General features: G+C 34.8%; 1 protein-coding gene across 3 annotated transcripts in view; it reads left to right on the top strand.

Annotated features, from left to right (window-relative positions):
- Nucleotides 1-15,357, top strand: part of baiap2l2a (BAR/IMD domain containing adaptor protein 2 like 2a) — a 66,376-nt gene that overhangs the window by 46,751 nt on the left and 4,268 nt on the right. For all 3 annotated transcript variants that reach the window (XM_058048955.1, XM_058048953.1, XM_058048954.1), the window contains 11 exons: nucleotides 2,399-2,488; nucleotides 2,548-2,623; nucleotides 5,825-5,911; nucleotides 7,715-7,776; nucleotides 7,885-7,956; nucleotides 8,049-8,129; nucleotides 8,938-9,072; nucleotides 11,399-11,500; nucleotides 12,248-12,314; nucleotides 13,742-13,946; nucleotides 14,030-14,095. In XM_058048955.1, the coding sequence (XP_057904938.1) occupies nucleotides 2,435-2,488; nucleotides 2,548-2,623; nucleotides 5,825-5,911; nucleotides 7,715-7,776; nucleotides 7,885-7,956; nucleotides 8,049-8,129; nucleotides 8,938-9,072; nucleotides 11,399-11,500; nucleotides 12,248-12,314; nucleotides 13,742-13,946; nucleotides 14,030-14,095 (1,007 nt within the window). In that variant the 5' untranslated portion in view covers nucleotides 2,399-2,434. The remainder of the gene's footprint in view (nucleotides 1-2,398; nucleotides 2,489-2,547; nucleotides 2,624-5,824; nucleotides 5,912-7,714; nucleotides 7,777-7,884; nucleotides 7,957-8,048; nucleotides 8,130-8,937; nucleotides 9,073-11,398; nucleotides 11,501-12,247; nucleotides 12,315-13,741; nucleotides 13,947-14,029; nucleotides 14,096-15,357) is intronic.

Below are 15,357 nucleotides of genomic sequence, written 5' to 3'. Positions count from 1 at the left end.
ACCTATGGACAATTTGGAGTCGCTAATTAACCTAGCATGTTTTTGGAATGTGGGAGGAAACCGGAGTACCCGGAGAAAACCCACGCATGCACGGGGAGAACATGCAAACTCCACACAGAGATGCCCGAGGGTGGAATTGAACCTGGGTCTCCTAGCTGTGAGATCAGCACGCTAACCACTCGACCACCATGCAGCCCATTTTTATTTTTATTTTTATTTTTATTTTTATTTTTATTTTTATTTTTATTTTTATTTTTATTTTTATTTTTATTTTTATTTTTATTTTTATTTTTATTTTTATTTTTATTTTTATTTTTATTTTTATTTTTATTGTTTGTTTTTTATTTATTTATTTATTTATATAGCACATCATGACTGGTTCAAGACTCTTTATCCTTGTATTTAGCAAACATCAACTGCTTGTATTGTTTGTTGTATTGTTCACTTCCTGCTTTTAATTTTTAATTTTTAATTTTTAATTTTTAATTTTTAATTTTTAATTTTTAATTTTTAATTTTTAATTTTTAATTTTTAATTTTTAATTTTTAATTTTTAATTTTTAATTTTTAAACATCAACTGCTTGTATCGTTTCTTGAATTGGCTCATCATTGTGCATTGTTTGATTTCCTTACTTACTCCCGAACAGTGATGGCGATTGCGTCTAAAATATAATTCATCTCACCCAAACAGTCTCTCATTAACATGTTCACACTTCAAGACAAATTAGATAAAAAAAAAAAAATTGGATTTATCCGGTTGGATGTGGAGCTATAACTCTACACGAATACTCAGGATGAATCTTTCTTCACACGTCACTCCTGAAAATTAATTACACGTCCATGCCTGGAAGAGAAAGGAGTTTAAGGAGTAGCTTTATTACAAAGCTGCTTAAAATTCCACTCATGTATCCAATTGGTTTTTAATGCCACCTAGTGTACAAGCCAATACCTCCATCTGAGTCGCTCTCTTTTCCTCCGCCTGTAATTTATTCAACTATAAATAATGAAGTCGGTCGTCAAGGCTTTGCTGCCTTATTTCCTTTCTTGATTAGAACTCGTCAATACTCATCAACGCAATGTCGTAGTGATGCAAACGCATCATCACCTTTGATGCAGACGTAAACCATCAGAGCTGGTCTACAAAGTGTAATCATGTATTATCGGTATTATTATAATACCGGTATACGGTATTATTATTATTATTAACACAAGTTAACACAGTGGAACCCGGGTCATTAATCAGTCCGAACCAAAACGTACTCTAACCAAATCACTTTTCCCAACAAGAAATCATGTACTAAATGTAATTAATCCGTTCCAGAAATTCAAAAATGTTAACCAAAACACTTTTTTACAGTTTTATTTGTACATTATTAATGTACAATGATGCACTTGATGTAATATATTTCAGATATGTTCATTTTTCCGACATGACTAAAGTAACACAGTGGAACCTGGTCTTGAATCAGTGCGAACCAAAACGTACTCTAACCGAATCACTTTTCCCAACAAGAAAGCATGTACTAAATGTAATTAATCCGTTCCAGAAATCAAAAAATGTTAACCAAAACACTTTTTATAGTTTTATTTGTACATTATTAATGTGCAATGATGCACTTGATGTAATATATTTCAGATATGTTCATTTTTCCGACATGACTAAGTTAACACAGTGGAACCCGGGTCATTAATCAGTCCGAACCAAAACGTACTCTAACCAAATCACGTTTCCCAAGAAGAAATCATGTACTAAATGTAATTATTTTGTTCCAGAAATCCAAAAATGTTAACCAAAACACGTAGTTTTACATGCATAAAATCACATGCACAGTTATTTATTGAACTTAGTAGTTTTTATCTGCTTGTTCATGGGTGCAAAATATTACAAAACGTCGCCAAATAAAGTTATTTATTAAAAAAAAGATGGTGATGATATCGAGGAGCTGACTTCCACTTCATGTTTCCATGTAGTAGTAAGCTAGTAGGCTACTAACAAGGACATTTTGTGATAAAAAATACATAAAAAACAGTAGGAAGTACGCAGTATATTAATAACACGACATCGAGATGTTAACCAAAAAACACGCTAACCAAGGTTCCGCAGTTTATTAAAGCTTCCTCACATTTGAAAGTACTTTTCAGCATAGCGTGTACATGACAACGCACTCACAAATGGCACAGTGTCGAGTCCAACATGCATGATGTCCGACACGCCCCCAACCGTCCTGGTTTACAGCCGTTGTGTTTTATGGTAGGGCCATGTTTAATTATTTACTAAGGGCTATTCAAGTCCCAGTTGTGTATGTTCCCTCCTGCACACATTCAATCCAAAACGTCCAAGACCGTGAACCCTGCATACATACTTCCTGGATGACTTAAGTCCGGCTTGCTCTCACAGGTTTTCAGTGCCAGTTCCACCGGCGTGGATGCCAACATGTCTGCCGTCAGTAGCGACCAGCTCCATCGATCCACTTTGGGAATTTACTCGGTAAGTACCAGAATGTAGTTGGTATGAATTTAGATTGAATCCGGTTTCTTTTCAAACAGAGCTTAATGGATGAGTTCAACCCGGGTCTCCAGAAACTGGTGTCACTGGGACACAGCTACGCCCGCGCTTTTCAAGGTAAGGAAAAAAAAAAAATTGGAATTTCAAATTTTTCCCCGAGTCCTCTTGTGTGACGATCACACGGGTTCTTTTATTAGCGCCGTAAACTAAACAAACTGTCATTAAAGCTTATTCCAAAGTCCATAGACATTGCTGTGTTTGTTATACCATACGCCATATTCAAGACATATGCAGTTGGGATTGCTGTATGGTCAATTCTTTTTAATACCACTATGAATGGCGGTAACGTGTGTGTTTTTTCAAGGCTTCTTTATCAAAAATGCTGGCACTAGTAATTTTTTGGTCTCCATTTTGGATTCTTATCCCGCCATAATTGAAAGAAAGACAGAGCCTTGAGGTGAGGAACACCATTCAATTCAAAGGTGGTGTCCATGTTGACTTTAATTGTTCATTGAGCCCTTTGAGTCATCATTTATATTTTTTATATGGATTTTGCTTTTTTAACTGTGTGTTTTTTGTTAACATGTTTGGCTTTCTTGAGCGGAATAATTAGATTAAAAAAAAAAAAAATTTAGCAAAAAAATTTTTTTTTTGGTTAGGGCTTGTTTTGGTTCTAGTGAATTAATGACGCTAACCAAGGTTCCACTGTATTGTGAAGTACTGTCCACAACATAAACATATTTCCATGTAGCTGTCGCCAGTGAATGCAGCTAGAACCGCAGCTGGAGCCTGGTCATGCCTCTCGGAATATTTATTTATATAGATTTTGCTTTTTTAACTGCATGTTTTGCATTAAAATTTTGGCTTTCTTGAGCAATATAATTAGATTAAAAAAAAAATTTTAGCAAAAAAAATATTTTTTGGTTAGGGCTTGTTTTGGTTTTAGCGAATTAATGACGATAGCCAAGGTTCCATGGATTTTGCTTTTTAAACTGCAGGTTTCGAGCGCAATAATTAGATTTTTTTTTTTGTTAGAGCTTGTTTTGGTTCTAGTGAATTAATGACGCTAACCAAGGTTCCACTGTATTGTGAAGTACTGTCCACAACATAAACATATTTCCATGTAGCTGTCGCCAGTGAATGCAGCTCGAACCGCAGCTGAAGCCTGGTCATGCCTCTCGGAATATTTATTTATATAGATTTTGCTTTTTTAACTGCATGTTTTGCATTAAAATTTTGGCTTTCTTGAGCAATATAATTAGATTAAAAAAAAAATTTTAGCAAAAAAAATTTTTGCTAGTTTTTTGGTTAGGGCTTGTTTTGGTTTTGGCTTTCTTGGGTGGAATAATTATATTAAAAAAAATAAATTTATCAAAAAAAATATTTTTTTGGTTAGGGCTTGTTTTGGTTCTAGTAAATTAATGACGCTAACCAAGGTTCCACTGTATTATGAGGTACTGTCCACAACATAAACATATTTCCATGTAGCTGTCGCCAGTGAATGCAGCTAGAACCGCAGCTGGAGCCTGGTCATGCCTCTCGGAATATTTATTTATATAGATTTTGCTTTTTTAACTGCATGTTTTGCATTAAAATTTTGGCTTTCTTGAGCAATATAATTAGATTAAAAAAAAATTTTTAGCAAAAAAAATATTTTTTGGTTAGGGCTTGTTTTGGTTCTAGTGAATTAATGACGATAACCAAGGTTCCATGGATTTTGCTTTTTAAACTGCAGGTTTCGAGCGCAATAATTAGATTTTTTTTTTTTGTTAGAGCTTGTTTTGGTTCTAGTGAATTAATGACGCTAACCAAGGTTCCACTGTATTGTGAAGTACTGTCCACAACATAAACATATTTCCATGTAGCTGTCGCCAGTGAATGCAGCTCGAACCGCAGCTGAAGCCTGGTCATGCCTCTCGGAATATTTATTTATATAGATTTTGCTTTTTTAACTGCATGTTTTGCATTAAAATTTTGGCTTTCTTGAGCAATATAATTAGATTAAAAAAAAAATTTTAGCAAAAAAAATTTTTGCTAGTTTTTTGGTTAGGGCTTGTTTTGGTTTTGGCTTTCTTGGGTGGAATAATTATATTAAAAAAAATAAATTTATCAAAAAAAATATTTTTTTGGTTAGGGCTTGTTTTGGTTCTGGTGAATTAATGACGCTAACCAAGGTTCCACTGTATTGTGAAGTACTGTCCACAACATAAACATATTTCCATGTAGCTGTCGCCAGTGAATGCAGCTCGAACCGCAGCTGAAGCCTGGTCATGCCTCTCGGAATATTTATTTATATAGATTTTGCTTTTTTAACTGCATGTTTTGCATTAAAATTTTGGCTTTCTTGAGCAATATAATTAGATTAAAAAAAAAATTTTAGCAAAAAAAATTTTTGCTAGTTTTTTGGTTAGGGCTTGTTTTGGTTTTGGCTTTCTTGGGTGGAATAATTATATTAAAAAAAATAAATGTATCAAAAAAAATATTTTTTTGGTTAGGGCTTGTTTTGGTTCTAGTGAATTAATGACGCTAACCAAGGTTCCACTGTATTGTGAAGTACTGTCCACAACATAAACATATTTCCATGTAGCTGTCGCCAGTGAATGCAGCTCGAACCGCAGCTGAAGCCTGGTCATGCCTCTCGGCATATTTATTTATATGGATTTTGCTTTTTAAACTGCAGGTTTTGCGTTAACATTTTTGGCTTTCTTGAGCAATATAATTAGATTAATTATTTTTTTTAATAAAAAAAATGTTTTTTGGTTAGGGCTTGTTTTGGGTTTGGCTTTCTTGGGTGGAATAATTATATTTTAAAAAATAAATTTATCAAAAAAAATAGTTTTTTGGTTAGGGCTTGTTTTGGTTTTGGCTTTCTTGGGTGGAATAATTATATTTAAAAAAAAATTTATCAAAAAAAATAGTTTTTTTGGTTAGGGCTTGTTTTGGTTTTGGCTTTCTTGGGTGGAATAATTACATTAAAAAAAATAAATTTATCAAAAAAAATATTTTTTTGGTGAGGGCTTGTTTTGGTTCTAGTGAATTAATGACGCTAACCAAGGTTTCACTGTATTATGAGGTACTATCCACAACACAAACATATTTCCATGTAGCTGCCGCCAGTGAATGCAGCTCGAACCGCAGCTGAAGCCTGGTCATGCCTCTCGGCAGTGATTAAACAACTAAACAAACACCAACACGGAGTGATTGAGATTGTGTCTCATGGCGACCATATTCCCCAATCATATCACCGGCAACGCCTTGACTGCTTTTGTTGTGTCATTGCTGGGGAATGCGCTTTCACATGATGTGTGTTTGTTTCAGCTCTGGCTGTAAAAAGCGAGGCTTACTTCACTGCACTTTCACAGATGGGAGAGCAGGCTTTCCACACCATGTCGTCACAACCCATAGGTAAGACAAAGCGTGTTCAGATTAGTGACAGGAAATGAGGTGAGACGTCAGTCGTGGTTTGCAACGCTTGTAAAACTGTTGTGTCGTGGGCATGCTCCCACCCGCTGTAATAGCTGTAGACCTGTGTGCAGCCATGACAACAGGAGTCAGTGCTGGAGCGCATTTATCATTTAACCAGGAGTGTTGGGTATCAGATGCTGGCATGAGGGCATGAATAATTAATGATGACAGGCAGGAGCTCTCCACTTCACTTGCTTAACCCGGCCATGGTAAAAACAACTCGGGTTTTACCTTTTTATGTATTCTAGGTGTGTTCATTGTCTGACTCTTTCTGGAAGACATTTAAACATTTAGCTTTAGAAGATGAAGTGAAATAATGTGAATAATGTGTACCTTTTTCTTTGTGGCACGGGCAGTGTGTCCAAGCTATGTAGTATTTTTTACCGTATTACGTCGACTTCTGCAACTTAAAATAAAATAAAATATATAAATAAAATATTATATTATATTATAAAATAATAATTTTTAAATATATATAATATAATAATATAATATTTAATATTTTATTTATATATTTATATAATAAGAATATATAATATATTATATATACACTACAATACTATACGATTAAATAAAATATAAAATATATAAATAAAATATATTATAAAATAATATTTTTTAAATATATATATAATAATAATATAATATTTAATATATATTTAATATATATTAATATATTAATATATTCTATATATTCTAATAAGGAATATATAATATATTATATATACACTATAATACTATATGATTAAGTAAAATATAAAATATATAAATAAAATTATATTATATTATAAAAATAATAATTTTTTAATATATATAATATAATAATAATATAATATTTTATATTATATTATTAAAATAATATTTTTTAAATATATATAGTATAATAATAATATAATATTTTATATTTTATTTATATATTTTATATTTTATTTAATCGCATAGTATTATAGTGTATATATAATATATTATATATTCCTTATTATAGTATATATAATATATAAACAAAATATTAAATATTATATTGTATTATACATTAGTTTACATTATAATAATAATAAAAATAAATAATAATACTTTAAAAATTATATAATATAATAATAATATAATATTTAATATTTTATTTTATTTTTATATTATAAAAACAATCATAATATAATATAATATAATATAATATAATATAATATAATATAATATAATATAATATAATATAATATAATATAATATAATATAATATAATATAATATAATATAATATAATATAATAATTCCCAATTTAAACTGGGGTGCTATTTGGCTTTTTGGCGACATCTAGTGGCCACAATAATTCATAGTCGAGTTTTTTGACACAGGCACACAAATAAATTCACATACCAAGGGCTTTTTGTTCCAGAATACTTTGTAATACGCCTAAGAGGCTGTCTGTAAGTAATGTGCTATAATAACTATCATGATATGATTGAGATATTAGGTCATGTATTGAACGCGTCTTCTTCAAGAAGTTTGTCTTTTTGTTGGTGTAAACATCGCCTTGTCTTTCTGGTGACGTCTTCTTCTCTTGTCAGTTTAATGTTGTTAGGAGTGACCCCATGACCCCGTTAAAAAAAATCACAGCTGGATTATAAATTTATAAATAATAGAATATATAATCGCCCAGTAGTATCAGACAGGATCAATTAAAGACAATGGAATCCAACTAACATTTATTTGAATGTTTTCTAACTGGATGCTGTCCTTGTCTTTTCAGGAGACGTTTTGATCCAGATTGCCGAGAGCCAAAGGAAACTAACCTTGGAGCTGGAGGGAGTGGTTAGTTACAGCACCGCTCTCCTAACCTTCACAATACGAGCAAATTCAAAAACACTTTTTATTTTATCGTGACGGATCAAATTCTTTTTGTGTTGTGTGTCCTTGTAGTTTCGCTGGTTCTCTGAGGACATTCTTCAGGAGATGGACAGCAATGTGAGACTGGACAAAGACTACATATTGGTGAGTGAGGGGGGGTTACACTATACGGTACGTAGTATATAGCTGTACCTGGACTTGTGGCTTGAGGAGGGGGGGTGATGTGTGCCTCGTAGGGCAGCAGAAAGCAATATGAGATGAGCGTCCACAGTCAGGCGGCAGCTATGGACCGTCAGCTAAGACGTGGCGCTAACCAGGTTTGTGTATTTTTGTTCTTTTTCTTGACTGGAGAAATTCAGCGTCAAAGCATGTCACTTTTCTATTTTGTGTGTGTGATGCAGTGGCGTCATTAGGCCTATTTTAGGGGGCTGAAATGTTCTTAAGCACCCCTAAATAATTTGATTTTTTTAAATAGATTTTTTTCTTTTTTTTTTTAGATTTTTTCTTTTTTTTTTTTTTAGATTTTTTTCTTTTTTTATTGATTTTTTTAAATTGACTTTTTCTTTTTTTTATTGATTTTTTTTATTGAGTTTTTTTTTAAATCTCAAATCACAAATAATACTAATACTAGCCTAGTAATAATCAGAAGAAGAATAATGATGATAGTAATAATAATAGGCTAATTAATAATATAATAATGATTATTATATAATTGATCACTTAGTGGTTGCCTAAAACAATTGAGTATCTTTACTAAATCTGTCTAAAAGTGGGAAAGTTATATCTTGGTTCTTGGTCCTTATTTGTTTTTTTAATTTAATTTTATTTTTTTTGGGGGGGGTTGGGATTTTGGGGGGGATTTCTTGGGGGATTTTTGGGGGATTTTTTTAGGATTTTGGGGGGATTTTGGGGGGATTTTTTTTTAGGATTTTGGGGGGATTTTTAGGGGATTTTTTTTAGGATTTTGGGGGGATTTTTGGGGGATTTTTTTTTATTATGTCTACTACATTTATTCATATACTGTGCATCTCCAGGGGACTAAGCCTCCTCCGTCCTCAAAACCTAGTGACGCCCCTGGTGTGGTGTACGTATGTAGTACTTACAGTAATACACGTGTATCTTCAGGATGGTACTAGTGAGTACATGCATTTCCTTCGGGAAAGCCATGGCGAGGCTCTGAAGGAGGAAGAGAGGCGATACCGCTTCCTGGCTGAGAAACACTGCGCCCTCATCCAGTCCTTCTCCCGCCTCATGAATAAGGTACACAACCGAAGTCTCGATAGCTCGTTTCGACGATTATACACAGCAGGTGCCAAATAGTTTGGGATCATCGTGTAAGTCATTACCGGGGCTGTCAGCGCCGCCATAATAGGGGATGTTCTCCAAAGAGAATTCTCAATAATGTGTAATGATTATGTCAGCCATTATTAGACTCTGCTGGGAAATGTAGCTCCTTTTTTATAATGAGGGTCAGCCACAGAGCAGGAGATTAGAAGATGATGGAGATTCAGCATCTTTAGCAGGATGGAGGAAAGGTTGCCTGTTTTCGACTTCATCCTCTTTCTTTCATGTCTTCCGAGACACAGACGCTGACGACTTGTAGGTTAGGAAATGACACCGTTCAAACTCTCTGATGTCTGATTTTGGTTCCATTTTTCCCATATTTTTTTTTTTCCATCATTTGAACACAGCACTTTGCTTGAATTGATTGCTGTTTTATGGCTCATTATGTCTTATTGTAAGACGAAAAAAAGTGCGTATCCTAGCAAATTCTATGTATTTTCTTGCCGTTTTTTTAAATTAATAATAATATAATAATAATATTTAATAATACATTCTTTAATTAAGCATTTCCGAGCATAAAAATGGTTAGATGAATGAAAATGCAAGCAGAAAATTATATTTAGTATTCTAGGCGTCACTAATGTTACTGTAATGTTCAGTGAGACACACAAGCACCAGGTCTTAACCTACAGCAAGTGACTCTCAACTCTGAACCCCAGACATCACTATTTTCTCTAATTATTTCTATTATATTGGGTAGTAATAGTAAAGGGGGGCTGCACGGTGGTCAAGTGGTTATCACACAGACCTCACAGCTAGGAGACCAGGGTTCAATTCCACCCTTGGCCATCTCTGTGTGGAGTTTGCATGTTCTTTTCTCCGGATACTCCGTTTTCCTCCCACATTCCAAAAACATGCTAGGTTAATTAGCGACTCCAAATTGTCCATAGGTATGAATGTGAGTGTGAATGGTTGTTTGTCTATATGTGCCCTGTGATTGGCTGGCCACCAGTCCAGGGTGGACCCCGCCTCTCGCCCTAAGAAGACAGCTGGAATAGGCTCCAGCACCCCCCGTGACCCTCGTGAGGATAAGCGGTAAAAAATGAATGAATGAATGAGTTCTCCTCCTATTTTGTGTGGAAGTGGTAACCTTTTGGCTTCTTATTTTGTCTTTCCCCACTCTCAGTCATGTCTGTGTGGAGTTTGCATGTTCTCCCCGTGCATGCGTGGGTTTTTCTCCGGGTACTCCGGTTTCCTCCCACATTCCAAAAAAAAAACATGCTAGGTTAATTAGCGACTCCAAATTGTCCATAGGTATGAATGTGAGTGTGAATGGTTGTTTGTCTATATGTGCCCTGTGATTGGCTGGCCACCAGTCCAGGGTGGACCCCGCCTCTCGCCCCGAAAACAGCTGGAATAGGCTCCAGCACCCCCCGTGACCCTCGTGAGGATAAGCGGTAAAAAATGAATGAATGAGTTCTCCTCCTATTTTGTGTGGAAGTGGTAACCTTTTGGCTTCTTATTTTGTCTTTCCCCACTCTCAGTCATGTCTGTGTGGAGTTTGCATGTTCTCCCCGTGCATGCGTGGGTTTTTCTCCGGGTACTCCGGTTTCCTCCCACATTCCAAAAAAAAAACATGCTAGGTTAATTAGCGACTCCAAATTGTCCATAGGTATGAATGTGAGTGTGAATGGTTGTTTGTCTATATGTGCCCTGTGATTGGCTGGCCAACTAGTCCAGGGTGTACCCCGCCTGAATGAATGAATGTGTAAAGGGGTGTTATAGGGGTGTTATTTCAAGTCTAAAGAGCTCTAATTATGTTAAAAACAAGTATTTAGAATTGCTCTAATAACAAATATTCCATTTCTAAATCAGAAATTCCATTTTACCCAAATGCATCATGACGTTGAAGTCTGAAATCAACGACCCTGGATTACCGTGTTCATAAACGAGGCCGCTTTATGCTTTGCCGGTCGTCCAAAGTCCGTCGTTTTAAATCCAACCGTGTGTCTGTCATCGTCAAAAGTCCGTTTTGCAGCCACGGGAGATAATTGTGTCTCTAAATCAAAGTGTGGCGTTTTAAAGGTGATCAGTGCAGGCGACAACGCTCACGCCTCAAAGGCCAAAGGCAATAAGCCAGCACTAATTGCCCTCATCTTCAAGTCGACAAGGTCGTGTTTAACAAAAAGATTATCCTTGTAAACACTCAGGCAGCTTCTTCTGTGCCCCTCAAGCAGTTGTTACATCCACGGCTGGTGCGTTTATGTTTTTTTATTTATTTTTTATTTTATTCCCACGGTAGAACGGCTCGAGTCTCCAGCAGAAGGCGGGCTCCTGGAGAGAAGAGGTAGAAGCCACCAGAGAATCCCGTGCTGCTTCAAGGCCCCCTGCTTTGGATAACACTGTGAGTTTATGGCAGGATTCAAACACGACACTGGGTGTGATAAACGGCAATAGAAAGGCCAGTAAGATCCATTTGGGTATTTCTAATCAGCAAAAGTACTGTTAAAGCTTATATTAACATTGGCTTATTTCTGCTGCTACAGTGCCCTCTGGTGGTAGCTCTGTGAACACATCCATCAGAATAACCATTGATTAGAATACATGACATTATTCATCTTTTTTTTTTTTATTTATCTTCTTTGTCACATGTGTTGTCTTATGTTTTCTATATTTTCAGGCACACATAAGACAGGAGAACAAGAAGAACATTTTCTACCGCTTATTTTATTTTATTTTATTTTATTTTATTTTATTTTATTTTATTTTATTTTATTTTATTTTATTTTATTTTATTTTATTTTATTTTATTTTATTTTATTTTATTTTATTTTATTTTATTTTATTTTTTTGTTTTTTTTTTGTTTTTGTGTTTCAAATTTAGTTCTTCCCTGAGAATATGATGATATGATGATGAAAGATCCCCCCGCCCCCCGAAGAATCAACAGAAAAGCCAACTGTTTAAAAACAATGATACATTCGGAGACTAACCGAGTTATCGATTTTGGCGATTGTGCTTCAACTAAATCATTTTTTATTTTATTTTATTTTATCAGAATAACCATTGATTAGAATACATGACATTATTCATGTTTTTTTTTTATTTATCTTCTTTGTCACATGTGTTGTCTTATGTTTTCTATATTTTCAGGCACACGTAAGACAGGAGAACAAGAAGAACAGAGAAGATCAGCCTCTCGGCAACATACCATCAAGAGGTGGGAGAAGTCAACAATCCACCAAACACAATTAAAACACAGAAATGCATGTTATATTTGGATCGCATGCATGTTTTCATGCTTTTAGCTTATATTTTAGAAATTTTAGGTTTTATTTTAGATTCCAAAGTGGAATTTAAGGCACATGCTTGAATTAAAGTATGTTTTTTTTATAGTATTTTGCATAATATGTGTCATAACAGCGCTCATAAAGGGACACCATTTTTCCCCGACAGACAATCTTATTAATTATGGAGATATCCATCCATCCATCCATTAGTTTTCTATGCCGCTTATTCTTACTATTGTTGCCGGGGTATGCTGGAGCCTATCCTGGCACTTCCCGAGCACTTCTCTAGTGCATCCCTTAATCAGTTCCCAGTTCCACATGTCCAAAAGGAGTAGGAAGAAGCAAAGCTTATTAAATCCTACGTCTTCATCTGGTACTTTTATAATGAGTAACTGTTATATTTCTTCATTTCTTGCTCTTCTATATAATTTAAGTTTTTTTTTTATTTATTTTATAAATTTCTATGCATTTTTATTAATTTTTATAATTTTTTTTATTTTTATTAATTTTTATTAATTTTTATTCATTTTTATAAATTTGTATTAATTTGTATTAATTTGTATTAATTTTTATTAATAAAGAATCAACAGAAAAGCTAACTGTTTAAAAAGAATGATACATTTGGAGACTAACCGAGTTATCGATTTTGGCGATTGTGCTTCAACTAAATCATTTATTATTTTGTTTTGTTTTGTTTTGTTTTGTTTTGTTTTGTTTTGTTTTGTTTTGTTTTGTTTTGTTTTGTTTTGTTTTGTTTTGTGTTTTTGTTTTTGTTTGTTTTTTTGTTAGTTTTTATTTTTATTTTTATTTGTTTTTATTTTTATTTTTGTTTGTTTTTATTTTTAGTTTTTTTTGTTTGTTGTTTTTATTTTTTTTGTTTTTGTTTTATTTTGTATTTTGTATTTTGTATTTTGTATTTTTATTTTTTATTTTTATTTTTTTTATTTTTTATTTTTTTATTTTTTGTTTTTGTGTTTCAAATTTAGTTATTCCCTGAGAATATGATGATGAAAGATCCCCCCCCCCCCCCCCCCCCCCCCGAAGAATCAACAGAAAAGCTAACTGTTTAAAAAGAATGATACATTCGGAGACTAACCGAGTTATCGATTTCGCCAATTGTGCTTCAACTAAATCATTTATTATTTTTATTTTTTATTTTTATTTTTATTTTTATTTTTATTTTTATTTTTATTTTTATTTTTATTTTTATTTTTATTTTTATTTTTATTTTTATTTTTATTTTTATTTTTATTTTTATTTTTATTTTTATTTTTATTTTTATTTTTATTTTTATTTTTATTTTTGTTGTGCTTCAACTAAATCATCACCACTTTGCTTCCTTCTCCAATCTCCCCAGCGCCGTCCCCCCAGGGAAGCATCTATCGCTCCACGGCGGAGTCGGTCGGGGGTGTAGGAAGATCCATGAGGGCCCGAGTGGCCCATCAGCCCGGTGGCGGCAATCCGACCCTGCTTCACTTCACCAGGGGAGAGATGATCACCGTGCTGGTCCAGCAGCCCAAAAACGGCTGGTTGTACGGCCGTGCTGCCGCCAACAATTCACGGTGAGCGTATGCGCGTTATGAGATTGATTGATTCCCGCATCCAGATATCCATCCTCACTGCTGCGATATCATTTTATCTTCAGTCAGGGATGGTTCCCGGCCTCCTATGTGGAAGACGTGGATGACCTCACGATGACGCCTGACTTGGGGTAAACAACACAAGTCTTTGCATTGAAATGTTTCCACTTAGAATTCATGTTAGGCGCTTTTCTCATCTGCGGGGAACTTCAACCTCATTAGCCTCAAACGAGACTCTTTGTTCAATCACTGGGAGGGTTTGAGTCTCTGATATATCAGCTCTGATCTGTCCGTGTCAATCAGGTACAAGTTGAAACGCGGTCGGACAGAAAACTACTTTGACTTGCCGGTAGTGTTTGAAGATAACGAGGGGTGTCGTTTTCTTCTCAGGGGATCTTCTCAGGGAAGCTTGGTGCATTTCTCTGAATATTTATAATCTCCATCCACACCCGTGGATACTTCTTTAAAGGTTCCCTAAGTGGGCCACGTTCCGCAGGCTATTCTTACTGGTTTTACTGGACCGATAATCAGGCCCGGAATAGTGACATGAACCATTTTAGATATTAGGGTGACCCAGTGCTGTGAGGAACGTTACCGTTCAGTCACGGCACGGTTAAATACCCCGGGGCTTTGTACCTATAAGTGTAACCCACGCGTGTGTTGTGACATTCACGAACGATTCTTTTGAATCGGTACAAAACTCATATTGGTTAGATATCTAAATTCGTTCCTTCCCAGTTATTATTTCCAAGATAAAACGAGTTAAGACCAGACTGGCTTCTTAAAAATTAATAAATATAAAACTGAGCCAAATGAGACAGTTTTCTTGAACGGCTCTTCAAGATCCGACTCCCCTCAAAGAGCCAAAAAACCCATCTCTAGCCAGCACCGTGTTTCATAGAATACGAGTTAAGGAACATAACAAGAGAAAGGAAGTCCACGTTATTGTTATTGTGGTAGACCAAGTGTCGAAACCAATCCAAAGAACTAAAACATCGACTTGTAGTTCGTCGCTTCGTAACATTTGGACGTGCAAGCTTCATTCCGGAATAAAGTGCTGTGGTGACGCATGTTGGATACCCTTCTGCTAAGCCAGTAAAAGCTCATTTCGCACCTGAAATATTGATCTGTCCAGCAGCTGTTTCATACATTCATGTGCTGGAGCCTATCCCAGCTGTCTTCTTTGGGCGAGAGGTGGGGTACAACCCGGAACTGGTGGCCAGCCAATCACAGGGCACATATAGACAAACAACCATTCATACACTCACACATATATATTATATAGATGAGATAGAAACAGTGAGACAAGAGAACAAGAGTAGTCATTTCAGCACCATGGACAGCGCCCATGACCCTGAGCCTGCCTCTGGTGGCTCAATAATGACTGGGTGTG

The sequence above is a fragment of the Doryrhamphus excisus genome, chromosome 15, assembly GCF_030265055.1.
Source record: "Doryrhamphus excisus isolate RoL2022-K1 chromosome 15, RoL_Dexc_1.0, whole genome shotgun sequence".
Taxonomy (NCBI): domain Eukaryota; kingdom Metazoa; phylum Chordata; class Actinopteri; order Syngnathiformes; family Syngnathidae; genus Doryrhamphus; species Doryrhamphus excisus.
This window is presented reverse-complemented; position numbering and strand designations above follow the sequence as displayed.